This window comes from Salvelinus alpinus, chromosome 39 (assembly GCF_045679555.1).
Source record: "Salvelinus alpinus chromosome 39, SLU_Salpinus.1, whole genome shotgun sequence".
Taxonomy (NCBI): domain Eukaryota; kingdom Metazoa; phylum Chordata; class Actinopteri; order Salmoniformes; family Salmonidae; genus Salvelinus; species Salvelinus alpinus.
The window spans coordinates 9,457,597-9,484,372 of NC_092124.1; the positions used below are offsets into that span (position 1 = coordinate 9,457,597).

At 49.3% G+C, this 26,776-nt stretch overlaps 1 protein-coding gene across 2 annotated transcripts in view; it reads right to left on the minus strand.

Annotated features, from left to right (window-relative positions):
- LOC139566644 (protein WWC2-like) overlaps nucleotides 1–26,776 on the minus strand; it is a 50,518-nt gene that overhangs the window by 2,966 nt on the left and 20,776 nt on the right. Inside the window, exons 7-23 of one of the 2 annotated variants that reach the window (XM_071387892.1) lie at nucleotides 24,741–24,870; nucleotides 24,358–24,486; nucleotides 22,203–22,276; nucleotides 20,665–20,907; nucleotides 18,819–18,908; nucleotides 17,781–18,436; nucleotides 16,818–16,929; nucleotides 12,089–12,172; nucleotides 11,903–11,989; nucleotides 4,544–4,742; nucleotides 4,115–4,276; nucleotides 3,234–3,349; nucleotides 2,498–2,729; nucleotides 2,152–2,319; nucleotides 1,628–1,720; nucleotides 1,062–1,313; nucleotides 352–479 (exon numbers count right to left, since the gene is read on the minus strand). In XM_071387892.1, coding sequence (XP_071243993.1) covers nucleotides 352–479; nucleotides 1,062–1,313; nucleotides 1,628–1,720; nucleotides 2,152–2,319; nucleotides 2,498–2,729; nucleotides 3,234–3,349; nucleotides 4,115–4,276; nucleotides 4,544–4,742; nucleotides 11,903–11,989; nucleotides 12,089–12,172; nucleotides 16,818–16,929; nucleotides 17,781–18,436; nucleotides 18,819–18,908; nucleotides 20,665–20,907; nucleotides 22,203–22,276; nucleotides 24,358–24,486; nucleotides 24,741–24,870 — 2,955 coding nt within the window. Of the gene's footprint in view, nucleotides 1–351; nucleotides 480–1,061; nucleotides 1,314–1,627; nucleotides 1,721–2,151; nucleotides 2,320–2,497; nucleotides 2,730–3,233; nucleotides 3,350–4,114; nucleotides 4,277–4,543; nucleotides 4,743–11,902; nucleotides 11,990–12,088; nucleotides 12,176–16,817; nucleotides 16,930–17,780; nucleotides 18,437–18,818; nucleotides 18,909–20,664; nucleotides 20,908–22,202; nucleotides 22,277–24,357; nucleotides 24,487–24,740; nucleotides 24,871–26,776 lie in introns of both variants that reach the window. The other variant, XM_071387891.1, reaches the window with a different exon arrangement.

Sequence of the window (26,776 nt, forward strand, 5' to 3'; positions counted from 1 at the left end):
CAATCAAGGCCTATCAGGATGGAGCATAAGAAGTAGCCTGTTTATACCTGGTTCTAACATGATCTTGTTCACATTCTGATTGTGCCCACATTTTTTTGACAGGTGTAGACGATTAAAAGACGTACTGGGATCTGATTGTGATCAGATCTTAGAAGTGTAAACAGACGGGATCAGGTCAAGATCGGGATAAGAACAGGACGAAGGACGCATGTTAGCGGCAGGTATAAACAGGGCTTATAAGACCAGTAGGGTCAGTTATCCAAGATGGCGAAACAAGATACAAACAGTTCAAACCCTATGGTCAAAAAGTTGTCCATAAAGGCATAGGGGCTGGACGGATGTCTGTCTCACCTGAAAGACTGGACCTGCAGGGGGACCTTCTGACTCTGCTCTCTTAGCCGACACACGTCTTTGGAGGCCCTCCTCATCAGCTTCTCAGCCCGCTGCTCCTGACGCTGCTGCTCCTTAGACTGCTCCGCCTGGGACGGACCGAGGGAGGGAGACAGAGAAAGTGGTCATTGAATGAGAGGGACTGATAGAGTCGAGAGAGAATTCCATAAAAGTGAGCGCAAGAAACGATTTCACTTCAGTTGCTCTGAAATGCAGGACACTGTGTCTTCCGACTGATGTGGACTCTGCAAATGAATGGTTTCATTCTTTATGCAAAATCTTACTATTCAAGTTGCGACCAGGGCAACGCTTTATTTATTTAAAAGGGTCACTTCAGGTGGAAGCGAACGGCACCAGATTATACAGCCATTAAGTCTCTTCAGTGCCTAATCAAGCTTGAGAGAGAACCTGGGGCCAGAGGCCTGGCATTAACTGCCGTTAGCTGCTATTAGTGAGAGTGGCTGATGGCATCATGGCATGGTAGAGTGCCTGGAGGGGCATAAGGGGGTACAAGGTATCCTTACACAAGCCATCAGATCCCGAGTGCCATTCAAACCATTCCAAAACATTGTGATATCGAGTGGCCTTGGCCTAGTCATATCACAGCTGGAAACGAGCTGTGTGTATGCACGTGCATACTGTATCTATCACACGTCTATCCAGCCACGTGCCTGTCTCTCGGCCTGCTCCAGCAGCCTGTGAAACCTGTGGTCGTGCAGCACGGACCCAGGCAGCTCCGTCTCTCCCCGGGCCTTCAAGGCCTCTAGGTGGGCCCTCAGGTCCCTCAGGGCCTGGAGCTCGTCGTTCAGACGGCTCTGACGCGTTCGCGAAGCCTGGAGGGCCAGCTCCAAGTCCAGGGAGGTCCGGGTGTTTGTCTCCCCGGCTCCGCCACGCCTCCGCACCACCACCGGCTGGCACAGGGTCTGAGGGAGGGAGGGAGAATGAAAGAGCAATGCATAAATATTTGCATATAAAATACATTGTTTTTTATAATATGTTAATTATTTTCCAATAACAATGGACTTCTATTGGAGGTATTGTATGGAATATACTGCACATATACTGTTGAAGAACATTCTCAACATTGCTCTTCAGATTATGATGAGTTTCATGGTATTTATTGCAAAGATCTGGTGCTCCTTTGCCTGATGAAATGTCCCCCTTTTATTGGCCAAATCACTCCCCTTAAGTCAACTGAAACCGAATGCAATAAAGACATAACAAATGTTACACTCACCCTCTTAACCCTTAGGCTGCGTCTCTCCGAGGTGTTCCGGACAAACGGGCACTTTTTGGATAATGTGGAGCTGTCGCTATCGCTCCGGTTCAACTGTAAGAAGGAGAGAGGGAAGAGAGAGTGAGGGAAGAGAGAGTGAGGGAAGAGAGAGAGAGAGGGAAGAGAGAGAGAGGGAAGAGAGAGAGAGGGAAGAGAGAGAGAGGGAAGAGAGAGAGAGGGAAGAGAGAGAGAGGGAAGAGAGAGTGAGGGAAGAGAGAGAGAGAGAGGGAAGAGAGAGAGAGAGAGGGAAGAGAGAGAGAGAGAGAGAGAGAGAGAGAGAGAGAGAGAGAGGGAAGAGAGAGAGATGAAGAGAGAGGGAAGAGAGAGGGAGAACAGGAACATCCACTGGCGTTAGTTTGGGAAAGCTCTGTGGTAGTTTGGTCTTTGGTCTGGGATTGGGGTGTGTGTGTGTGTGTGTGTGTGTGTGTGTGTGTGTGTGTGTGTGTGTGTGTGTGTGTGTGTGTGTGTGTGTGCAACCCACTCACCCTGCAGATGTACTGGTTGCGCTCCCCAGGGGAGAAGGTTTGAGACCTCATGATCATACTGTTCCGTACGAAGCCTCTCTGAGCGCTGCGTGGTCCTGGTCCCAGGCTGGGTCTGTCTTTAGGCCTCACCGCCACACCACACATCTCTGTGTTCGTCTCCGCATCCACCTGGAGAAGGTTAGAGTATATTACAGCTACAGAGATGTGGGTTCACCAAATAAAAGTGGACTTTTTGAAGTGTGTGTGTGTGTCTAGATCTAACGGCTCTGGGTTCCACATTAAAAACACCTCTCGAGGCCAGATTTCTCCATTCAGCCGGGTGTGTGTCAGAGCTCATTCGGCTTACCAACGTTGGTCCTTCATTTGCCTGAGGGAGTCTCTCTTTACATCTCCTCTCCTCCTCTTCCTCTCTGGCTGGCTCTCCTCGACACTCCTCCCGCTCTTCCCCTCCGTACGCCTGCCCAGAGCCAGCAAACTTCGTCTCTGCCTTGACAGAATCTTTCCTCTCCTCCTCCCCCTCTTCTTCCTCCTCCAGTCCGAGAACCAGTTGAGCGCTGTCCTCTCCCAGCATGCTCAGCCTGTCATGAGAAGTCACGGTCAGCCATATTGTTACATGCAATGCAACCTGTCCATTCAAAATGTTACGGTGTGTATGCTCACAGCGAGATTTTTTTACATTTTGGAGTAAAATGTTGATGTAGCCATATTGTATGTCTAATTTTTTTTTTTGAAATGTTTAATTGAATATTAAAACATACAATCTACCACCTGCAGTAAAGCCACTCAACATTTACATTCAATTCAGTCATCTAACCGTCTCCCATCCAGAGCGACCCACAGGAGCAACCAGGGCCAAGCGCCCTGCCCAAGGTCACGTCGACAGACCTCCCACCAAGTCAAAAGGTGTTTGTAATGGTTATAAAGTGTCATCTGTGAGGGACGTGTCAGTACCATTGGTCTCTGTCCATCCCTAGGTGGCTCTGCCTCTCCACCTGTGGTATGTGATGTGTGTGTGTGTATTGAAAGTAATGGTGTTTGTAATGTTAGTAAAGAGTAGGCTGTGAGGGACAGTGGGTCAGTACCATTGGTGTCCGTCCATGTCCAGCTGGCTCGCTCTCTCCTTCTCCTCCAAGGCCAGCTCCTGTTCCACAGCCTCCAACTCGCTGGAGGTCCTCTGCAGCAGGGCCGACACCGCATCCTGACAACATACACACAACACAATATTGGAACGAGGCGCCTCTACAGCCTGGGGTTTGATCCCATGCTGTGTCACAGCCGGCCGTGACCAGGAGCCCATTAGGGCGGCGCGCAATTTGCCCAGAGTCGTGCGGGTTAGGGCAGGGTTTGGCCACAAGGGGGGGGGGGGGGGGGGGCTTTCCTTGGCGCATCGCACTTACATTTACATTACATTTAAGTCATTTAGCAGACGCTCTTATCCAGAGCGACTTTTAGCGACTCCTTGTGGCGGGCCGGGCACCTTGCAAGCTGACTTCAGTCGTCAGTTGAACGGTGTTTCCTCCAACACACTGGTGCGGCTGTGTTAAGCGAGCAGTGTGTTGAGAAGCAGCGTGGTTCGGCGGGTCCTGTTTCTGGGGACGCATGACTCGACCTTCGCCTCTCCCGAGCCCGTTGGGGAGTTGCAGCGATGAGACCAGATCGTAACTACCAATTGGATATCACGAAATTAGGGAGAAAAAAGGGGGTACAATTACAACAACAACTTTCCATTTGACTTTCGTGTGCTGCCATCTGCGGTCGATACAGCTATTGGTGCCTGCGGAGATTGAGGCCTCCACTAGTCATTTCCCCCTCAGTGGAATAGAATGCATATTCTGTATAACATAAACTGCACGCAGCAGTGAATTTGAACTGATCTCCAGTCAAAGTGAAGTGGGCATATCCAGAAACATGTAGACTGAGGCAGGCGGTGTCAAGTGGTCTGAAGTGGTGGAGGAGGACTCACCATGTCCACGGGCCCCGCAGGGTGCTGCTCTGGCCCAGGGCCGGGTCTCTCCTGGCTGGCCTCTTCTATCTCTCTGCTCCTCTCACTGGTCAACAGGTTGTACCACACACTGGTCATATCCCCACTCACTGGAAGCTCTCCCAGACTCACGTGGGCTCCAGCCTAGCGAGAGAGAGCGGAAGAAAGAGAGAGAGACAGGGGAAAGATAATGACAAAAAGTGACAGAGCGTGTGCGAGAAAGTGTCTTGTCAGTTCGTCCGCCCGTCGTCGGCCACATTCTATACCCTGTCCCAGTCGTAATGGTTGACGTTGTTATGAGCAAGCAATATGTTGTTGTGCGGTAAATCTACAGTGGAGGTGTCGTGTCAGCTCTGTATTTAGTTAACTGAGTGTTGGTAAGTGTGTTTGTGCTGTGCATTGTGTATGTACCAGGCAGTCCTCGGTGCGTCCGGGACCCACGGCGCAGGCGTCGACGCGGAGCGTCTTGTGCCGGAGGACGGCGTGCGGCGCGGCCGCCCTGAACACCTCGTTGAACGTCACGCTGTCGGGCAGCGCCACGGGCACCACGCGGGTCCTGAACAGACTGCTGATGTCACTGGAAGACGGGAGAAGAGCCACCCGGATGTATCTGTTGGGGGGTGGGGTTGGGGGGAGGGGGGAGGGAGGGAGAGAGAAAAGAGAGTTATACAAAACAATTATATTTCAATGACATTTCAATGTTGTTTAGGTCATGTCGTCCAATAACAACATAATACTCCTAAACTCAGAGAGTTAATGTGGAGACCAAGGCAGTAGGTTGGAAAAGTGAACGTGGCCCGGGGACTGTTGGGATAAAGGCTGGTTACCTGTGGTGTGTTGTGTTATTGAGATGTGTGCTCTTCTCTTTCTGCCTGCTGTTCTGTAGCTTCCGGCCAGAGGCCTCAAGCATCTTTGAGGATTTCTCTCTCTGCTCCAGTTAACATTGACTCAAACCCTTCCTGGGAAAAAAACCTCTCTGCAAGACTCCTCTCCTCTCACCCGCAAACGAACCCCCACGCAGAAGACTCATCTGCATATGCATATTTCACAAACTACAAAGGAGCCCAAATTTTCACTCAAATGAGTTGAATGATAATAAGATGAAGGCAGTTTGGTTGAAGAAAGAATAAAACATTTTTTTTTAAACGCGTAGCTACCCCCTGCTAAGTTGCATCATATTTTGGGGGAGATATTTCAGCTGAATGTTGTGCGAGGGATTCAAAGGCGTTTCCCCGCTGTTCGATTGGACACAAATGTCTTTTCAAGCCTGGGAACATGAGAGAATGGATTAACTTTTTAATTTTTGTCGGCCATAAAAGAAACAGGAAAAGGGGCTGCTGGCGGGAGAGAAAGCCGCGAGGGGTCTCCATAAATAATAACATGACAGAGCCCACCCACCCCTGCAGAGAGTAGACAAGACTCACCTGTGTGATGTAAGGGCAAGTGTGTGTGTGTGTGTGTGTATGTCTCTGTGGATGTATGTATGTCTGTGTGGATGGATGTATGTATGTCTGTGTGGATGGATGTGTGTATGTCTGTGTGAATGGATGTGTGTGTGTGGATGTGTGTATGTCTCTGTGGATGTATGTATGTCTGTGTGGATGGATGTATGTATGTCTGTGTGGATGGATGTGTGTATGTCTGTGTGGATGGATGTATGTCTGTGTGGATGGATGTGTGTGTATGTCTGTGTGGATGGATGTGTGTGTATGTCTGTGTGGATGGATGTGTGTGTATGTCTGTGTGGATGGATGTGTGTATGTCTGTGTGGATGGATGTGTGTGTATGTCTGTGTGGATGGATGTGTGTGTATGTCTGTGTGGGTGTGGATGTGTGTATGTCTGTGTGGGTGTGGATGTGTGTATGTCTGTGTGGGTGTGGATGTGTGTATGTCTGTGTGGGTGTGGATGTGTGTATGTCTGTGTGGGTGTGGATGTGTGTATGTCGATGTGGATGTGTGGATGTGTGTATGTGTGGGTGTGGATGTGTGTATGTCTGTGTGTGTATATGTGTGAATGTCTGTGTGGGTGTGTGTATGTCTGTGTGGGTGTGGATGTGTGTATGTCTGTGTGGATGTGGATGTGTGTATGTCGATGTGGATGTGTGTATGTCTGTGTGGGTGTGGATGTGTGTATGTCTGTGTGGGTGTGTGTATGTCTGTGTGGATGTGTGTATGTCTGTGGGTGTGGATGTGTGTATGTCTGTGTGGGTGTGGATGTGTGTATGTCTGTGTGGATGTGTGTATGTCTGTGTGGGTGTGGATGTGTGTATGTCTGTGTGGGTGTGGATGTGTGTATGTCTGTGTGGATGTGTGTATGTCTGTGTGGGTGTGGATGTGTGGGTGTGGATGTGTGTATGTGGATGTGTGTATGTCGATGTGGATGTGTGTATGTCTGTGTGGGTGTGGATGTCTGTGTGGATGTGTGTGTATATGTGTGAATGTCTGTGTGGGTGTGTGTATGTCTGTGTGGGTGTGGATGTGTGTATGTCTGTGTGGGTGTGGATGTGTGTGTATATGTGTGAATGTCTGTGTGGATGTGTGTGGATGTGTGTGTCTGTGTGTATGTCTCTGTGGATGTATGTATGTCTGTGTGGATGGATGTGTGTATGTCTGTGTGGATGGATGTATGTCTGTGTGGATGGATGTGTGTGTATGTCTGTGTGGATGGATGTGTGTGTATGTCTGTGTGGATGGATGTGTGTGTATGTCTGTGTGGATGGATGTGTGTGTATGTCTGTGTGGATGGATGGATGTGTGTATGTCTGTGTGGATGGATGGATGTGTGTATGTCTGTGTGGATGGATGGATGTGTGTATGTCTGTGTGGATGGATGGATGTGTGTATGTCTGTGTGGATGGATGTATGTATGTCTGTGTGTATGTCTGTGTGGATGGATGTGTGTGTATGTCTGTGTGGATGGATGTGTGTGTATGTCTGTGTGGATGGATGTGTGTGTATGTCTGTGTGGATGGATGTGTGTGTATGTCTGTGTGGATGGATGTGTGTGTATGTCTGTGTGGATGGATGTGTGTGTATGTCTGTGTGGGTGTGGATGTGTGTATGTCTGTGTGGGTGTGGATGTGTGTATGTCTGTGTGGGTGTGGATGTGTGTATGTCTGTGTGGATGTGTGTATGTCTGTGTGGATGTGTGTGTGAATGTGTGTATGTCTGTGTGGATGTGTGTATGTCTGTATGTCTGTGTGTACCGTAATTTCTGGACTATTAAGCGCACCTGAATATAAGCCGCACCCACTGAATAAAAAAAAAATATGTATTTTGTACATAAATAAACCGCACATGTCTATAAGCCGCAGCCGTCTGCTCTCTGTGTGTTGACCCAGTCTTCAAGCTCATTTTCTAGTTCGGGCCATCTGCTTTTCTTCTCTGAAAGCTTTTGTTGTCTTTTTGCACTGAGTCAGTTCCTCACGCTGCTGTTTCCAACGTCTTATCATCGACTCATTAAGGCCAAGCTCCCGTGCAGCAGCTCTATTTCCTTTTCCAACAGCCAGATCGATCGCCTTCAAATTGAAAGCTGCATCATATGCATTTCTCCGTGTCTTTGCCATGATGAGGGTGACAAAATGACTACCGTAATCAGAATGATGGGAAGTTTGAGCGCGTTCGATTTACGTCACATTATGTGACGGTGCTCAGTTTTTTGGCGGCATGAATCTTGTGAAAGCGGGAAAAATCCATAAATTAGCCGCGTCATTGTATAAGCCGCGAGGTTCAAAGCGCGAGAAAAAAGTAGCGGCTTATAGTCCGGAAATTACGGTAAGTCTGTGTGGATGTGGATGTGTGTATGTCTGTGTGGGTGTGGATGTGTGTATGTCTGTGTGGGTGTGGATGTGTGGGTGTGGATGTGTGTATGTCTGTGTGGATGTGTGTATGTCTGTGTGGATGTGTGTATGTCTGTGTGGATGTGTGTATGTCTGTGTGGATGTGTGTATGTCTGTGTGGGTGTGGATGTGGATGTGTGTATGTCTGTGTGGGTGTGGATGTGTGTATGTCTGTGTGGGTGTGGATGTGTGTATGTCTGTGTGGATGTGTGTGTGTCTGTGTGGATGTGTGTATGTCTGTGTGGGTGTGTGTGGATGTGTGTATGTCTGTGGGTGTGTGTGGATGTGTGTATGTCTGTGTGGGTGTGGATGTGTGTATGTCTGTGTGGGTGTGGATGTGTGTATGTCTGTGTGGGTGTGGATGTGTGTATGTCTGTGTGGGTGTGGATGTGTGTATGTCGATGTGGATGTGTGGATGTGTGTATGTGTGGGTGTGGATGTGTGTATGTCTGTGTGTGTATATGTGTGAATGTCTGTGTGGGTGTGTGTATGTCTGTGTGGGTGTGGATGTGTGGATGTCTGTGTGGATGTGGATGTGTGTATGTCGATGTGGATGTGTGTATGTCTGTGTGGGTGTGGATGTGTGTATGTCTGTGTGGGTGTGTGTATGTCTGTGTGGATGTGTGTATGTCTGTGGGTGTGGATGTGTGTATGTCTGTGTGGGTGTGGATGTGTGTATGTCTGTGTGTGTATATGTGTGAATGTCTGTGTGGGTGTGTGTATGTCTGTGTGGGTGTGGATGTGTGTATGTCTGTGTGGATGTGTGTATGTCGATGTGGATGTGTGTATGTCTGTGTGGGTGTGGATGTGTGTATGTCTGTGTGGATGTGTGTATGTCTGTGGGTGTGGATGTGTGTATGTCTGTGTGGGTGTGGATGTGTGTATGTCTGTGTGGATGTGTGTATGTCTGTGTGGGTGTGGATGTGTGTATGTCTGTGTGGGTGTGGATGTGTGTATGTCTGTGTGGGTGTGGATGTGTGTATGTCTGTGTGGGTGTGGATGTGTGTATGTCTGTGTGGATGTGTGTATGTCTGTGTGGATGTGTGTGTGAATGTGTGTATGTCTGTGTGGATGTGTGTATGTCTGTATGTCTGTGTGTACCGTAATTTCTGGACTATTAAGCGCACCTGAATATAAGCCGCACCCACTGAATTTAAAAAAAATATGTATTTTGTACATAAATAAACCGCACATGTCTATAAGCCGCAGCCGTCTGCTCTCTGTGTGTTGACCCAGTCTTCAAGCTCATTTTCTAGTTCGGGCCATCTGCTTTTCTTCTCTGAAAGCTTTTGTTGTCTTTTTGCACTGAGTCAGTTCCTCACGCTGCTGTTTCCAACGTCTTATCATCGACTCATTAAGGCCAAGCTCCCGTGCAGCAGCTCTATTTCCTTTTCCAACAGCCAGATCGATCGCCTTCAAATTGAAAGCTGCATCATATGCATTTCTCCGTGTCTTTGCCATGATGAGGGTGACAAAATGACTACCGTAATCAGAATGATGGGAAGTTTGAGCGCGTTCGATTTACGTCACATTATGTGACGGTGCTCAGTTTTTTGGCGGCATGAATCTTGTGAAAGCGGGAAAAATCCATAAATTAGCCGCGTCATTGTATAAGCCGCGAGGTTCAAAGCGCGAGAAAAAAGTAGCGGCTTATAGTCCGGAAATTACGGTAAGTCTGTGTGGATGTGGATGTGTGTATGTCTGTGTGGGTGTGGATGTGTGTATGTCTGTGTGGATGTGTGTATGTCTGTGTGGATGTGTGTGTGGATGTGTGTATGTCTGTGTGGGTGTGGATGTGTGTATGTCTGTGTGGGTGTGGATGTGTGTATGTCTGTGTGGGTGTGGATGTGTGTATGTCTGTGTGGGTGTGGATGTGTGTATGTCTGTGTGGATGTGTGTGTGTCTGTGTGGATGTGTGTATGTCTGTGTGGGTGTGTGTGGATGTGTGTATGTCTGTGTGGGTGTGTGTGGATGTGTGTATGTCTGTGTGGGTGTGGATGTGTGTATGTCTGTGTGGGTGTGGATGTGTGTATGTCTGTGTGGGTGTGGATGTGTGTATGTCTGTGTGGGTGTGGATGTGTGTATGTCTGTGTGGGTGTGGATGTGTGTATGTCGATGTGGATGTGGATGTGTGTATGTGTGGGTGTGGATGTGTGTATGTCTGTGTGTGTATATGTGTGAATGTCTGTGTGGGTGTGTGTATGTCTGTGTGGGTGTGGATGTGGATGTGTGTATGTCGATGTGGATGTGTGGATGTCTGTGTGGGTGTGGATGTGTGTATGTCTGTGTGGGTGTGTGTATGTCTGTGTGGATGTGTGTATGTCTGTGGGTGTGGATGTGTGTATGTCTGTGTGGGTGTGGATGTGTGTATGTCTGTGTGTGTATATGTGTGAATGTCTGTGTGGGTGTGTGTATGTCTGTGTGGGTGTGGATGTGTGTATGTCTGTGTGGATGTGGATGTGTGTATGTCGATGTGGATGTGTGTATGTCTGTGTGGGTGTGGATGTGTGTATGTCTGTGTGGGTGTGTGTATGTCTGTGTGGATGTGTGTATGTCTGTGGGTGTGGATGTGTGTATGTCTGTGTGGGTGTGGATGTGTGTATGTCTGTGTGGATGTGTGTATGTCTGTGTGGGTGTGGATGTGTGGATGTGTGTATGTCTGTGTGTGTATATGTGTGAATGTCTGTGTGGGTGTGTGTATGTCTGTGTGGGTGTGGATGTGTGTATGTCTGTGTGGATGTGGATGTGTGTATGTCGATGTGGATGTGTGTATGTCTGTGTGGGTGTGGATGTGTGTATGTCTGTGTGGGTGTGTGTATGTCTGTGTGGATGTGTGTATGTCTGTGGGTGTGGATGTGTGGATGTCTGTGTGGGTGTGGATGTGTGTATGTCTGTGTGGATGTGTGTATGTCTGTGTGGGTGTGGATGTGTGTATGTCTGTGTGGTTGTGGATGTGTGTATGTCTGTGTGGGTGTGGATGTGTGTATGTCTGTGTGGATGTGTGTATGTCTGTGTGGGTGTGGATGTGTGTATGTCTGTGTGGGTGTGGATGTGTGTATGTGGATGTGTGTATGTCGATGTGGATGTGTGTATGTCTGTGTGGGTGTGGATGTCTGTGTGGATGTGTGTGTATATGTGTGAATGTCTGTGTGGGTGTGTGTATGTCTGTGTGGGTGTGGATGTGTGTATGTCTGTGTGGGTGTGGATGTGTGTGTATATGTGTGAATGTCTGTGTGGGTGTGTGTATGGATGTGGATGTGCATGAGAAGTGTGCTAAGGTGTGAAGAATCAGAGCAGGTGGTCAGTCCAGTTCAAGAGTTCAGCAGTCTGACGGCTTGTAGATAGAAAGTGTCACTTGTTGGTATCAGACCTCATGCTCCGATAGCGTCTGCCAGACGGTAAGGGAGTGAACAGCTCGTGGTCGAGGTGGGTCCGTGATGATGCTACGGGCCTTCCTCAGGCACCGTTTCCAGTAGATGTCCTGGATGGGTTGGAGTACGGTCCCAGTGATGTACCGGGCTGTCTGCACTAATCCCAGGCCCCCGTCACCGCAGGAGGCCTTTTGCCTTTTGGTAGGCCGTCATTGTAAATAAGAATTTGTTCCTAAGTGACTTACCTAGTGAAATAAAGGTTCAATTAAATAAAGAAATGAAAGCTCAGTATTGAGCCGTCTAGATTCAACATTGACACGCGTCCCCAGAACAGTCCGAACAACTCCAGGTGCCAAGTCAACTCAACACTGACAGGCTGAGCACAGCGGTACTCTCAAAGTCCACATGGTCTGTAACACGCTGCGATGCTGTCTGTGTAAACGCAACACTGACAGAGTCTAGCTAGTACACACGGATATAAGAATGAATGAAAGATGGAATAACTGAATGAATGAGTGAGGGAATGAATGAATGACTGAGTGAATGGATGAATACTCACACTCTGGTAGTGGAGGGGACTGACAGGGCAGCAGGGTTTTGCAGCTGCATGATCACCATGACAAAACTGGAGTTGGCAGCATCATATCTGTAAACAACAACACTGTCTTTCAGTTGTCCGACAACAGGGCAGGACGGAGTAATAGACATTGCGTAGCTTAATGTGCGTGTACTGTGTGTCTCTTACTTCAGGCCTATCTGGACCTGGGCAGACTCAGGAAGGACAGGCTCATCCTCCAGGTACGCCGCCGGTTCATCAGACTCCATTGACCTACTAACATACACAGCAGGTTTTTCATTATTACCAATCAAAAAGAAAGTCTGGAATACAGAACAGAGCAGAGGAGAGAGACAGACAGGAAGGAGCAGATGAGAGAGAGAGAGAGACAGGAGGGGGAAGAGGAGGGAGCAGAGGAGAGAGCGAGAGACAGACAGGAAGGAGCAGAGGAGAGAGAGAGAGAGACAGGAGGGGGAAGAGGAGGGAGCAGAGGAGAGAGAGAGAGAGAGACAGGAAGGTGAAGAGGAGAGAGACAGACAGGAGGGGCCAGAGGAGAGAGAGAGACAGGAGGGTGAAGAGGAGAGAGCAGAGAGAGAGAGAGACAGGAGGGTGAAGAGGAGAGAGCAGAGGAGAGAGAGAGAGACAGGAGGGTGAAGAGGAGAGAGAGAGACAGGAGGGGGCAGAGGAGAGAGAGAGACAGGAGGGTGAAGAGGAAAGAGAGAGACAGGAGGGTGAAGAGGAGAGAGAGAGACAGGAGGGGGCAGAGGAGAGAGAGAGACAGGAGGGGGCAGAGGAGAGAGAGAGACAGGAGGGGGCAGAGGAGAGAGAGAGACAGGAGGGTGAAGAGGAAAGAGAGAGACAGGAGGGTGAAGAGGAGAGAGAGAGACAGGAGGGTGAAGAGGAGAGAGAGAAACAGGAGGGTGAAGAGGAGAGAGAGAGACAGGAGGGTAAAGAGGAGAGAGAGAGACAGGAGGGGGCAGAGGAGAGAGAGAGACAGGAGGGTGAAGAGGAGAGAGAGAGACAGGAGGGTGAAGAGGAGAGAGAGAGACAGGAGGGGGCAGAGGAGAGAGAGAGACAGGAGGGTGAAGAGGAGAGAGCAGAGGAGAGAGAGACAGGAGGGTGAAGAGGAGAGAGAGACAGGAGGGGGCAGAGGAGAGAGAGAGACAGGAGGGTGAAGAGGAAAGAGAGAGACAGGAGGGTGAAGAGGAAAGAGAGAGACAGGAGGGTGAAGAGGAGAGAGAGAGACAGGAGGGTGAAGAGGAGAGAGAGAGACAGGAGGGGGCAGAGGAGAGAGAGAGACAGGAGGGGCAGAGGAGAGAGAGAGACAGGAGGGGGCAGAGGAGAGAGAGAGACAGGAGGGTGAAGAGGAAAGAGAGAGACAGGAGGGTGACAGAGGAGAGAGAGAGACAGGAGGGTGAAGAGGAAGAGAGAGAGACAGGAGGGTAAGAGGAGAGAGAGACAGGAGGGTGAAGAGGAGAGAGAGAAACAGGAGGGTGAAGAGGAGAGAGCAGAGGAGAGAGAGACAGGAGGGTGCAGAGGAGAGAGAGAGACAGGAGGGGGCAGAGTGAGAGAGAGAGACAGGAGGGGGCAGAGGAGAGAGAGAGACAGGAGGGTGAAGAGGAGAGAGAGAGACAGGAGGGGGACAGAGGAGAGAGAGAGACAGGAGGGGGCAGAGGAGAGAGAGAGACAGGAGGGTGGAGAGGAGAGAGAGACAGGAAGGTGAAGAGGAGAGAGAGAGACAGGAGGGTGAAGAGGAGAGAGCAGAGGAGAGAGAGCGACAGGAGAGAGGAGAGAGAGAGACAGGAGGGGGCAGAGGAGAGAGAGAGACAGGAGGGTGAAGAGGAGAGAGAGAGACAGGAGGGTGAAGAGGAGAGAGAGAGACAGGAGGGGGCAGAGGAGAGAGAGAGACAGGGGGGTGAAGAGGAGAGAGCAGAGGAGAGAGAGAGACAGGAGGGAGGAGAGAGAGAGACAGGAAGGTGAAGAGGAGGGAGCGGAGGAGAGAGAGAGACAGGAGGGTGAAGAGGAGAGAGAGAGACAGGAGGGTGAAGAGGAGAGAGCAGAGGAGAGAGAGAGAGACAGGAGGGGGAAGAGGAGGGAGCAAAGGAGAGAGAGAGACAGGAGGGTGAAGAGGAGAGAGCAGAGGAGAGAGAGAGACAGGAGGGAGGAGAGAGAGAGACAGGAGGGTGAAGATGAGGGAGCAGAGGAGAGAGAGACAGGAGGGTGAAGAGGAGAGACAGGAGGCAGGAGAGAGAGAGACAGGAGGGTGAAGAGGAGGGTGAAGAGGAGAGAGAGAGACAGGAGGGAGGAGAGAGAGAGACAGGAGGGGGCAGAGGATAGAGAGAGACAGGAGGGTGAAGAGGAGAGAGCAGAGGAGGGACACAGGCAGGAGGGAGCACAGTAGAGAGACAGGAGGGAGACAGGAGAGACAGGAGGGAGCAGAGGAGGGAGCAGAGGAGGGAGACAGGAGGGAGCAGAGGGACGAGAGGAGAGAGACAGGAGAGAGACAGGAGGGAACAGAGGAGAGAGACAGGAGGGAGCAGAGGGACCAGAGGAGAGAAACAGGAGGGAGCAGAAGAGAGAGACAGGAGGGAACAGAGGAGAGAGACAGGACATTTGTAATGTCTTTATTGTTTTGAAACTTCTGTATGTGTAATGTTTACTGTTCATTTTTATTGTTTATTTGACTTTTGTATATTACCTACCTCACTTGCTTTGGCAATGTTAACACATGTTTCCCATGCCAATAAAGCCCCTTGAATTGAAATTGAATTGAATTGACAGGAGGGAACAGAGGAGAGAGACAGGAGGGAGCAGAAGAGAGAGACAGGAGGGAACAGAGGAGAGAGACAGGAGGGAACAGAGGAGAGAGACAGGAGGGAACAGAGGAGAGAGACAGGAGGGAACAGAGGAGAGAGACAGGAGGGAACAGAGGAGAGAGACAGGAGGGAGCAGAGGAGAGAGACAGGAGGGAGCAGAGGAGAGAGACAGGAGGGAACAGAGGAGAGAGACAGGAGGGAACAGAGGAGAGAGACAGGAGGGAACAGAGGAGAGAGACAGGAGGGAACAGAGGAGAGAGACAGGGGGGAACAGAGGAGAGAGACAGGAGGGAACAGAGGAGAGAGACAGGAGGGAACAGAGGAGAGAGACAGGAGGGACCAGAGGAGAGAGACAGGAGGGACCAGAGGAGAGAGACAGGAGGGACCAGAGGAGAGAGACAGGAGGGAACAGAGGAGAGAGACAGGAGGGACCAGAGGAGAGCGACAGGAGGGACCAGAGGAGAGCGACAGGAGGGACCAGAGGAGAGAGACAGGAGGGGGAACAGAGGAGAGAGACAGGAGGGAACAGAGGAGAGAGACAGGAGGAACCAGAGGAGAGAGACAGGAGGGAGCAGAGGAGAGAGACAGGAGGGAACAGAGGAGAGAGACAGGAGGGAACAGAGGAGAGAGACAGGAGGAACCAGAGGAGAGAGACAGGAGGGACCAGAGCAGAGAGACAGGATTGAGCAGAGGAGAGAGACAGGAGGGAGCAGAGGGACGAGAGGAGAGAGACAGGAGGGAGCAGAGCAGAGAGACAGGATTGAGCAGAGGAGAGAGACAGGAGGGACCAGAGGAGAGAGACAGGAGGAACCAGAGGAGAGAGACAGGAGGAACCAGAGGAGAGAGCAGAGGAGGGAGACAGGAGGGAGCAGAGGGACGAGAGGAGAGAGACAGGAGGGAGCAGAGCAGAGAGACAGGATTGAGCAGAGGAGAGAGACAGGAGGGACCAGAGGAGAGAGACAGGAGGGAGCAGAGGAGAGAGACAGGAGGAACCAGAGGAGAGAGCAGAGGAGAGAGACAGGAGGGACACAGGCAGGAGGGAGCACAGGAGAGAGACAGAAGAGAGACAGGAGGGAGGCAGGAGGGAGGCAGAGGAGAGAGACAGGAGGGAGCAGAGGAGAGAGACATTTCAGAGTGAGAGCAAGAAAGGGTGTCCTAGGCTCATCGTCTAATTTAAAACAAATAAAATCAAGGGGAGAGCAAGGGAGGACAGGAGGAGAAGAGGGTATGAAAGAGAGAGAAAGAAAGAAAAGAGAGCAAGCAGAGAGGAAGAGAGAAAAAGGGAGCGAGGGAAGGAGGGAGAAAGCTGAGAGAGACAGACAGAGTCCACACCACACTGGGGGATCAGCATCAAACCCCCCCCCCCCCCCCCTTTAGGGGGCAAGAGATGAAAGAGTTTGACCATAGGAGCAGTTTTAGTAGGAAAAACAGACATCAATGAGGCCAGTCTAATCACGAAAAGCCAAACTGGGCAACAGAGCCCATGCACTAATTAGGAAGACACAACTGGGCAACAGACCTCTGCGTGTCTGCATCTCAAACATCTCTCACGTTTGACAAACAGACAAACAGACAAACAGTCTTCCATTCAGTCATTAAAGAGCAGATGTAGCTCTGTCTCCGACTGTGTGATACACGTGAGACGAAGCTAATTGTGTGTGTGTGTGTGTGTGTGTGTGTGTGTGTGTGTGTGTGTGTGTGTGTGTGTGTGTGTGTGTGTGTGTGTGTGTGTGTGTGTGTGTGTGTGTGTGTGTGTGTTGAGGAGCCTTCAGTTCGGTGGTCTGTTTTAATTGAGGTCTTGTGGTTTTCTCATCACAGATTGCGCCAAACATTGCAGGCGTTGGGTTAAATGAAAGAAGGGGAGAAGAAGAGGAAGTTAAAAGACCCATGGTGACCCTTTGAGTGGACCAACACTATTAGGAACAGCAGTACCTCAAGATAAAGGAGAACGGGATGGAGAGGTGGGGAAGAGGTTGAGAACGAAGGGGGCAGAGGTTGAAAATGAAAGGCAGGGGAAGGGAGGGATGGAGAGTGCTGAAGAGCGAGAGAGAGAGTGCGATCGATCGAAATAATGAAAAGAGCGGGAAGTGAGTGTGACCCACCGTTTGACATTCGAGGCCTCGTACACCCCACTGTCCCCGGCCACGGACTCGTCTGACACGGCTGCTGACACACAGGCGGGCCTGTCCTCCCTCGGCCTCTGGAGGTCCACGTCTGACAACAACACAGGCGAAGACATGAAGTACAACTGAAATAAGACACCAGAGTTGATATGCGTGCGGGGGTGGGGGGGGGGGCTGCTGCTCTGCTTGCAAAGTACTCGAGAAAAGTTCATTAATCCGAAAAAGTGTTTTGGTATATCTACGAGACACATCCAAAGAGGCGCTGGGAGCCTCCAGCATCACACATTATAGCTGTAACCCTGGAGAAGCACACCTGATTCAACTTGTCAACTAATCATCAAGCCCTTGAGTTGAATGCAGAGTATTGGTTCGGCACTACTATACAAATGTCTGCTGTTCGGGGGAACTGGAGGACTGGAGATGGGTCTGTCCTAGTTTATGTAGTGGTGCTGTTTCAGCGCAGCTCCATTTTGAGCTGCTAGGTGGCAGCGTTGCGCCATGCAGCGCAAGGCATTTCTAATCAGTGGTAAATTCCAATGAAGGGAGGAAGGAAGGAAGAATTTCCCGTATGAATAAAGCCAGTCCTCTCTGGAAACACGGAAAATAGTTGCCTCAGAAATCTCTAAACTGTTGGATTTGATGTAGGTGTGTGATGTCAAATGTTTACTTGACGGTGTTGTATCAGCAAATTACTTTGTGAATATTCTAGTGTAGTACAGGTTGTTTATTTTAATTTGATTCAAATAAATATATATTTTTTTATATATATTATGAGTTGGGGGTAGGGTGGGGCCGCCAGGGCTATGCTTGGAATTGTGTAAGTAAGTATAAAAAAAAGGGGGGGGGGGGGGGGGGGGGGTGTAATATGGTTATATTGCCCTTGTGACTCAATAAATGAACCATTGTTTACAAAAAAAAATTTGAACAGAGCAAACGTCTCACCTGTGATACTCTCTCTGAGGGTAGCCAGTGCCCCTCTCCCTTCCCTCTCCCCCGTCTCCGGCTCAAACATCCCCATCCCCTGGCCGTCGTAGAATCCCAGGCCGAGACCGCTAAAGTCCGACACCACCAGACCGCCGTCGCCGTCCCCAAAGTCCTGTGGGCCCGCCGACGGGAACGCACCGACCCCCTCCAGCACCAGCGGCGAGCTCGGCGGCGAGAGAGAAGACAACGACGACCTCGAGGAAAGCGACGTCACCGACTTGGACGGCTCGGCCGGCTTCGAGGACACCTCAACCAGCGGCGCTAATGGGACCAGGTCGGTGGTACCGGTTCCGACGGCGTGTGTGTGAAGCGATGTGTTGTGTGGGTGTGGGTTCTCCACCTCGTGTTCGTGGATGGTGGTGATAGTTCCTGGGGGGTCTCCTCGCCTGTAGGTTATCCCAGAGGGGGTCAGGGGCTCCTGGAGGAGCAGGTCCAGTTTACACTGGTAGTCCAGGTCTAGGGGAGAGGGGGGTTCTGCAGGGGTGTAGTAGAGGTCTCCGGAGGAGAGGGAGTTGAGGGAGCCGCGGGAGGAGGATGTGTTGAGGGAGCCGCGGGAGGAAGCCAGAGAACCCAGGCTGCTGCCTGATGAGACGGACAGGGTACTGGCCGACAAACTGTAAGGGAGAGAGAGAGAGAGAACACACATTAAACACACAGCCACACGCACCATGAACAAGCACCTCAACCAGCAACGTTTTACTTACTGTAGCTATATGTATGTGTATTGGAGGAACACTTTGGCTGAGTTTAGACAGGCAGCCCAATTCTGATCTTTTCCCCCACTAAATGGTCTTTGGACCAATCACATCAGATCTTTTCAAATCAGATCTTTTTCAGAGCTGATATGATTGTTCAAAAGGCCAATTAGTAAAAAAAAGATCAGAATTGGGCTGTCTGTGTAACCGTGGCCTTAGCGCAAGAGTGTGTTTGTGTATAGGTATACAAGCTTTAAGTGCGCGCACACACACACACACACACACACACACACACACAGACCTCTTGAGCTGAGAGTGGAGCAGTGTGGTCAGTCTGGTTGATTCCTCCAGTTTCTGTACCAGGACTCGTCTCCTCTCCTGCACCTTCAATCTAGAGAGACAAATCCTTATGAGTACAACATATCTATGTCTGGGACAGAACACATATCCATGTCTGGGACAGAACACATATCCATGTCTGGGACAGAACACATATCCATGTCAGGGACAGAACACATATCCATGTCAGGGACAGAACACATATCCATGTCTGGGACAGAACACATATCCATGTCAGGGACAGAACACATATCTATGTCTGCGACAGAACACATATCCATGTCTGGGACAGAACACATATCTATGTCTGGGACAGAACACATATCTATGTCTGGGACAGAACACATATCTATGTCAGGGACAGAACACATATCCATGTCTGGGACAGAACACATATCCATGTCAGGGACAGAACACATATCCATGTCTGGGACAGAACACATATCCATGTCTGGGACAGAACACATATCCATGTCTGGGACAGAACACATATCCATGTCTGGGACAGAACACATATTCATGTCTGGGACAGAACACATATCCATGTCTGGGACAGAACACATACCTATGTCTGGGACAGAACACATACCTATGTCTTGGACAGAACACATATCTATGTCTGGGACAGAACACATATCCATGTCTGGGACAGAACACATATCCATGTCTGGGACAGAACACATATTCATGTCTGGGACAGAACACATATCCATGTCTGGGACAGAACACATATCCATGTCTGGGACAGAACACATATCCATGTCTGGGACAGAACACATATCCATGTCTGGGACAGAACACATATCCATGTCTGGGACAGAACACATATTCATGTCTGGGACAGAACACATATCTATGTCTGGGACAGAACACATATCCATGTCTGGGACAGAACACATATCCATGTCTGGGACAGAACACATATCCATGTCAGGGACAGAACACATATCCATGTCAGGGACAGAACACATATCCATGTCTGGGACAGAACACATATTCATGTCTGGGACAGAACACATATCCATGTCTGGGACAGAACACATAGCTCGGTCTCCTTTGGGAAAGTGTTCTTCTGACCTCAATGAGACTTCTTGGTCTAATAAATACTAAATAGACAACATGCCCCCTTCCCTCTGGTAGGAATTCCCTCTCTGTTCTGCTAACAAAGCTTCAAGAACACTAACCTTAATTACTGTCTTCATTGATCGAGCAATTACACAGAGCCTAATTAGCTCAAGACACAATTATAGGGCTTCTTCAAATGTAGTCAGTGTGTGTGTGTGTGTGTGTGTGTGTGTAGTGTGTAGTGTGTGTGTGTGTCTGTGACAATATGTAATTACAATTACAACCCATACAAGCGCCATGTTTCCAATTACGGCAGTCGCTCTGCCGTCTAATGTGACGCGATGTTGCAGCGACAGTCTGCTTCCAAAACAAGACAATTACCACACAGAGTGTGTGTGTGTTCCGTGTGTGGGTGAGTAACAATTGGTATGCTAATGAACGGTAATTAAAAGGCACCTTACAATGTTTACCCTTTGGAACGTTGGCGTCGTTCATTAGGTAAACAAAAGGCCGTAAACCGCGTGGGCGGGCAAATCAATTTGTTTGTTATCCGTTGGACGTCAACGAGGAACACGCGGGGAACTCACACAAACACTACATACACACAACCTCATGTATCGCCTACGTCCGGGGGACTTTTTAGACTTCCCTCTGTCTAAACGTCTGGAACTGCACGGCTACGACTAGCTGCGAGGCAACCACCGGGTTTTTAAAGGGAAGGTGCCGGGGATTGTGGGTCTCACCTCTGGGCCAGGGCGTGGCTGGGGGTGTTCCTGACGGCCTGCAGGTCCTGCTCCAGCTGCAGCCTCTGGGCCTCCAGACGTTGGAGATCCTGCGGGGTGCGTCGCCGTGGCGACACGAACTGCAGCTCCTTGAGGAGCTCCTCCTTCTCCGAGACCAGGAGGAGACGTTCCCGCTCCACGTCCACCGCCCCCGGCCACGCCTCGCTCTCTAGCTTGGCCAGCTCCACCTGCACGTTGGCCATACTGTGGGAGGAAGGAGAGAAACAGAAACAGAGGGTAGGGATGCTATATACACCAAAAGTATGTTGACACCCCTTCAAATTAGTGGATTTCGCTATTTCAGCCACACCCGTTGCTGACAAGTGTATAAAATCGAGTACACAGCCATGCAATCTCCATAGACAACTTGACTGGCCTGCACAAAGCCCTGACCTCAACCCCATCAAACACCTTTGGGATGAATTGGAACGCCGACTGCAAGCCAGGCCTAATCGCCCAACATCAGTGCCCGACCTCACTATAACGCTTTTGTGGCTGAATGAAAGCAAGTCCCCGCAGCAATGTTCCAACATCTAGTGGAAAGCCTTCCCAGAAGAGTGGAGGCTGTTATAGCAGCAAAGGGGGGACCAACTCCATATTAATGCCCATGATTTTTCGGCGAGTGTCCACATACTTTTGGCCATGTAGTCTATTTTAACCCCTATTTAAAACACACATGCGCTCATAAGGGAACGCAGTGAAAATGCTTGTCTTGAACTCCTTTCTCCTGGCACACACACTCCCAGGGGTCTAAAGCCAGCAGCAAGCCTCTCCGAAAGGAGGAGGGGTAACAAGGGAGTTGTCATGCTGCCACACTCCTCCACCTGCTCTCTGTAGAAACACCTGTTCTATACCGGCGGATTAGAAAAAACGTTTCAAAGCCCAAATGTCAGGGATTACCGTCCATAAGGGGAGGGGTTTACCTGCGTTTTATTCACTGAGCCTGAAACTGCCCACGGTGGTCACAGATCACGTCGCTAATGTGTGAAACTGACAGCCGTCCAAGTCACAGCCTGTGACTGATAATGCATAACCATTTAATGGCTGGACATGGACCCTTAATTGCTCTGATCTGAAGTCAGATCGGATGGGATTTAAGGCCCATGCTAAAGTGATCTAAGGCCCATGTTAACGTGATCGAAGGCCCATGCTAACGTGATCGAAGGCCCATGCTAACGTGATCGAAGGCCCATGCTAACGTGATCGAAGGCCCATGCTAACGTGATCTAAGGCCCATGCTAACGTGATCGAAGGCCCATGCTAACGTGATCTAAGGCCCATGCTAACGTGATCTAAGGCCCATGCTAACATGATCTAAGGCCCATGTTAACGTGATCTAAGGCCCATGCTAAAACAAGCTTTCTGGCAAGTGCGCCCTCTACCCATCTCCATTGAGTTGAGTTTACTGTTGCAGTTCTGTGGTCAGGTGATATGCATATTAACATAAGGAATGTCTGCAGTAAAAAAAAAAAACAGAGAGAGATGGAGAGAGAGATTACCTTCTTTTGGCCTCTTCATATTGGAGACTAAGTCTAACCTTCTCAGCCAAGAATGACCTGCTCCTCAAACCAGCCTGAGAAACGGAGGGAGAACGAGCGAGAGAGAGAGAGAGAGAGAGAGAACAAAAAACATCACATGTACCTGCTTCAAGTTCAAGAGACTGGGTTTAATATCATTAGAGAGACCTCCACCTCTCCCTCCCTCGTTCTGCCCTCTCTCCATTTACCATTCCATCGGTGAAGGTCTCGCTGTGTGTGTGTGTGTGTGTGTGTGTGTGTGTGTGTGTGTGTGTGTGTGTGTGTGTGTGTGTGTGTGTGTGTGTGTGTGTGTGTGTGTGTCAAATCAAATCAAATCAAATCAAATTTTATTAGTCACATACACATGGTTAGCAGATGTTAATGCGAGTGTAGCGAAATGCTTGTGCTTCTAGTTCCGACAATGCAGTAATAACCAACAGTAATCTAACCTAACAATTCCACACTACTACCTTACACACACACACAAGTGTAAAGGGATAAAGAATATGTACATAAAGATATATGGATGAGTGGTGGTACAGAACGGCATGGCAGATGCAGTAGATGGTATAGAGTACGGTATATACATATGAGATGAGTACTGTAGGGTATGTAAACATAAAGTGGCATAGTTTAAAGTGGCTAGTGGTACATGTATTGCATAAAGATGGCAAGATGCAGTAGATGATATAGAGTACAGTATATATACATATGAGATGGGTAATGTAGGGTATGTAAACATTGTATTAAGTGGCATTGCTTAAAGTGGCTAGTGGTACATTTTTACATAATTTCCATCAATTCCCATTTTTAAAGTGGCTGGAGTTGAGTCAGTATGTTGGCAGCGGCCGCTAAATGTTAGTGGTGGCTGTTTAACAGTCTGATGGCCTTGAGATAGAAGCTGTTTTTCAGTCTCTCGGTCCCTGCTTTGATGCACCTGTACTGACCTCGCCTTCTGGATGATAGCGGGGTGAACAGGCAGTGGCTTGGGTGGTTGTTGTCCTTGATGATCTTTATGGCCTTCCTGTGACATCGGGTGGTGTAGGTGTCCTGGAGGGCAGGTAGTTTGCCCCTGGTGATGCGTTCTGCAGACCTCACTACCCTCTGGAGAGCCTTACGGTTGTGGGCGGAGCAGTTGCCGTACCAGGCGGTGATACAGCCCGACAGGATGCTCTCGATTGTGCATCTGTAGAAGTTTGTGAGTGCTTTTGGTGACAAGCCGAATTTCTTCAGCCTCCTGAGGTTGAAGAGGCGCTGCTGCGCCTTCTTCACAACGCTGTCTGTGTGGGTGGACCAATTCAGTTTGTCCGTGATGTGTACACCGAGGAACTTAAAACTTTCCACCTTCTCCACTACTGACCCGTCGATGTGGATAGGGGGGTGCTCCCTCTGCTGTTTCCTGAAGTCCACAATCATCTCCTTTGTTTTGTTGACGTTGAGTATGAGGTTATTTTCCTGACACCACACTCCGAGGGCCCTCACCTCCTCCCTGTAGGCCGTCTCGTCGTTGTTGGTGATCAAGCCTACCACTGTAGTGTCATCCGCAAACTTGATGATTGAGTTGGAGGCGTGCATGGCCACGCAGTCGTGGGTGAAGTGTGTGTGTGTGTGTGTGTGTGTGTGTGTGTGTGTGTGTGTGTGTGTGTGTGTGTGTGTGTGTGTGTGTGTGTGTGTGTGGGTGTGTGTGTGTGTGTGTGTGTGTGTGTGTGTGTGTGTGTGTGTGTGTGTGTGTGTGTGTGTGTGGGGGGAGGGAGAAAAGCCCCAGTGTAGTAAGCAGCTTTGCCTCTCTACCTCTAACCCTGAGCCCAGTCTGCCCGGCCGGGCCCCTGGCAGCTATCATCTGCTCTGAGGAACCAGAGGAATCCAGTGTGTGTGTGTCTGTCTGTGCAGAGGAATCCAGTCCCACCAGGGAAGGCCCACAGACGGGGGGCGGGGACATTCCTCTCAGCAACACACAGGCATTTTATTAAGACAAAGGAGAGACATGAGAGAGGAGAGAAAGCAAGAGAAGAGAGGAGAGAAAGATAGAGAGGGGGGGGTGACAAATTGTTGAGTGAGAGTGGGAGCAAGATAGAGAGTTGGAGAGAATAAGGGGAGAGAAAGTGAAACAGAGGAGAGAATGAGAGGTGGTGCTCACCTCTCCAGAGACGTCTGTCTGGGAGCCGGCTTCTAGCGTCTGTCTGGAGCCCACTGGGTTCCGGAGGTCTGGTTCCGAACGGCCCATGTTGTGTTCCGTGTGGAACCTCTCCTTTAGCTTAGCCAGAGACTATGGGAGAGAGGAGAACATGGGGTGGGTCTAGACTCTAGAGGGAAGTTCAGGGTTGAAAGGCACACCATACCAAAACGGAAAACGAAAATGAGCATTTCAAAATCGGATAAGTTCGGCCAGTCCCTTCCTGTTTCAGTCTGTTTCCTTCTGTTGGGTGCCTAATGAACATGACCTTGCCAGGAGCTCTCAAAAAGCAGATATAGGAACCCACACACAGACCAAAATATTTCACACACACACACACACAGTACCTGCATGAGGTCCTGTTTCTCCTTCTCTCCAGAGCTGATGGCCCTGCGGAGAGACTTGAGCTCCGTCACGATGGCCTTGGCCTCCTTCAGACGGTATCCACTCTGCTCGCCACACAGTTTTTGGTCGATCCTGCAAAAAGGGAGCGCACACACACACACAAATTAAATAAAAAATAAAACACCAAAGAGAGAAAAGTTTTGTTCACAAACATCAGAATCTCCAATGATCTGGATTCTGCATAGATCAATTTGAATGTGAACACATCGATATCTATATGGGTGTTAAAGTCCAGATATACTCTACCGTTCAAAAGTTTGGGGTCACTTGTTTGTTTTTGAAAGAAAAGCACATTTTTGGTCCATTAAAATAACATCAAATTGATCAGAAATACAGTGTATTCTTTTTATTGGCCAGTCTGAGATATGGCTTTTTTCCTGCCTAGAAGGCCAGCATCCCGGAGTTGCCTCTTCACTGTTGACGTTGAGACTGGTGTTTTGCGGGTACTATTTAATGAAGCTGCCAGTTGAGGACTTGTGAGGCGTCTGTTTCTCAAACTAGACACTCTAATGTCCTCTTGCTCAGTTGTGCACCGAGCCCTCCCACTCCTCTTTCTAGTCTGGTTAGAGCCAGTTTGCGCTGTTCTGTGAAGGGAGTAGTACACAGCGTTGTACGAGATCTTCAGTTTCTTGTCAATTTCTCGCATGGAATAGCTTTCATTTCTCAGAACAAGAATAGACTGATGAGTTTCAGAAGAAAGTACTTTGTTTCTGGCCATTTTGAGCCTGTAATCAAACCCATAAATGCTGACGCTCCAGATACTCAACTAATCTAAAGAAGGCCAGTTTTATTGCTTCTTTAATCATGAAAACAGTGTTCAGCTGTGCTAACATACTTGCTAAAGGGTTTTCTAATGATCAATTAGCCTTTTAAAATTATAAACTTGGATTAGCTAACACAACGTGCCATTGGAACACAGGAGTGATGGTTGCTGATAATGGGCCTCTGTACACCTATGTAGATATTCCACAAAAAAATTATTTGTTTCCAGCTACAATAGTCATTTACAACATTAACAATGTTTACACTGTATTTCTGATCAATTTGATGTTATTTTAAATGGACAAAAAATGTGCTTTTCTTTCAAAAACAAGGACATTTCTAAGTGACCCCAAACCTTTGAACAGTATTGCTAGCTCTGTTGAGTGTTTGTCTAACAGCATAGTACGACAAAATTACATAACCAGCAACCTTTGTTAAACTGCCATGCGTGATTTCTGACCTCCCTAATGTTCAGTTTGTGTGTGTGTGTGTGTGTGTGTGTGTGTGTGTGTGTGTGTGTGTGTGTGTGTGTGTGTGTGTGTGTGTTCCTGCCCCCTTTTCACTCTTTTCCTTTATTGTGTGTGCCTCCTGAGCGGATGGAGTGTGTGTGGAGGGTGAACGACAATGCTTCATTGTTTCAATTATTGTAATAAAAAGTGGCTGCTTTGGACAGGGCTTAATCCAGAGCCTGCCATGTGAGCAACATAACCCCTCTCTCTCTTTCTCTCTCTCCTTACATCTCTCTGTCTACTCCCAATCCCCCTTTCTCCTTCTCCCTCTTACTTTCTGTCTCTCCTTCTATCAACCCCTCTTCCCCCTTCATTCTTTCTCTCTCTCCCCCCTCTCTCATGGTCATTCTCTCTCTCTCTCTCTTTACCTCCTATCTCATGGTCATTCTCTCCCCCTCTCTTTACCTCCTATCTCATGGTCATTCTCTCCCCCTCTCTTTACCTCCTATCTCATGGTCATTCTCTCTCTTTTCCTCCTATCTCATGGTCATTCTCTCTCTCTCTCTTTACCTCCTATCTCATGGTCATTCTCTCCCCCTCTCTTTTCCTCCTATCGCATGGTCATTCTCTCTCTCTTTACCTCCTATCTCATGGTCATTCTCCCTCTCATCTCATGGTCATTCTCTCCCTCTCTCTTTTCCTCCTATCGCATGGTCATTCTCTCTCTCTTTACCTCCTATCTCATGGTCATTCTCTCCCTCTCTCTT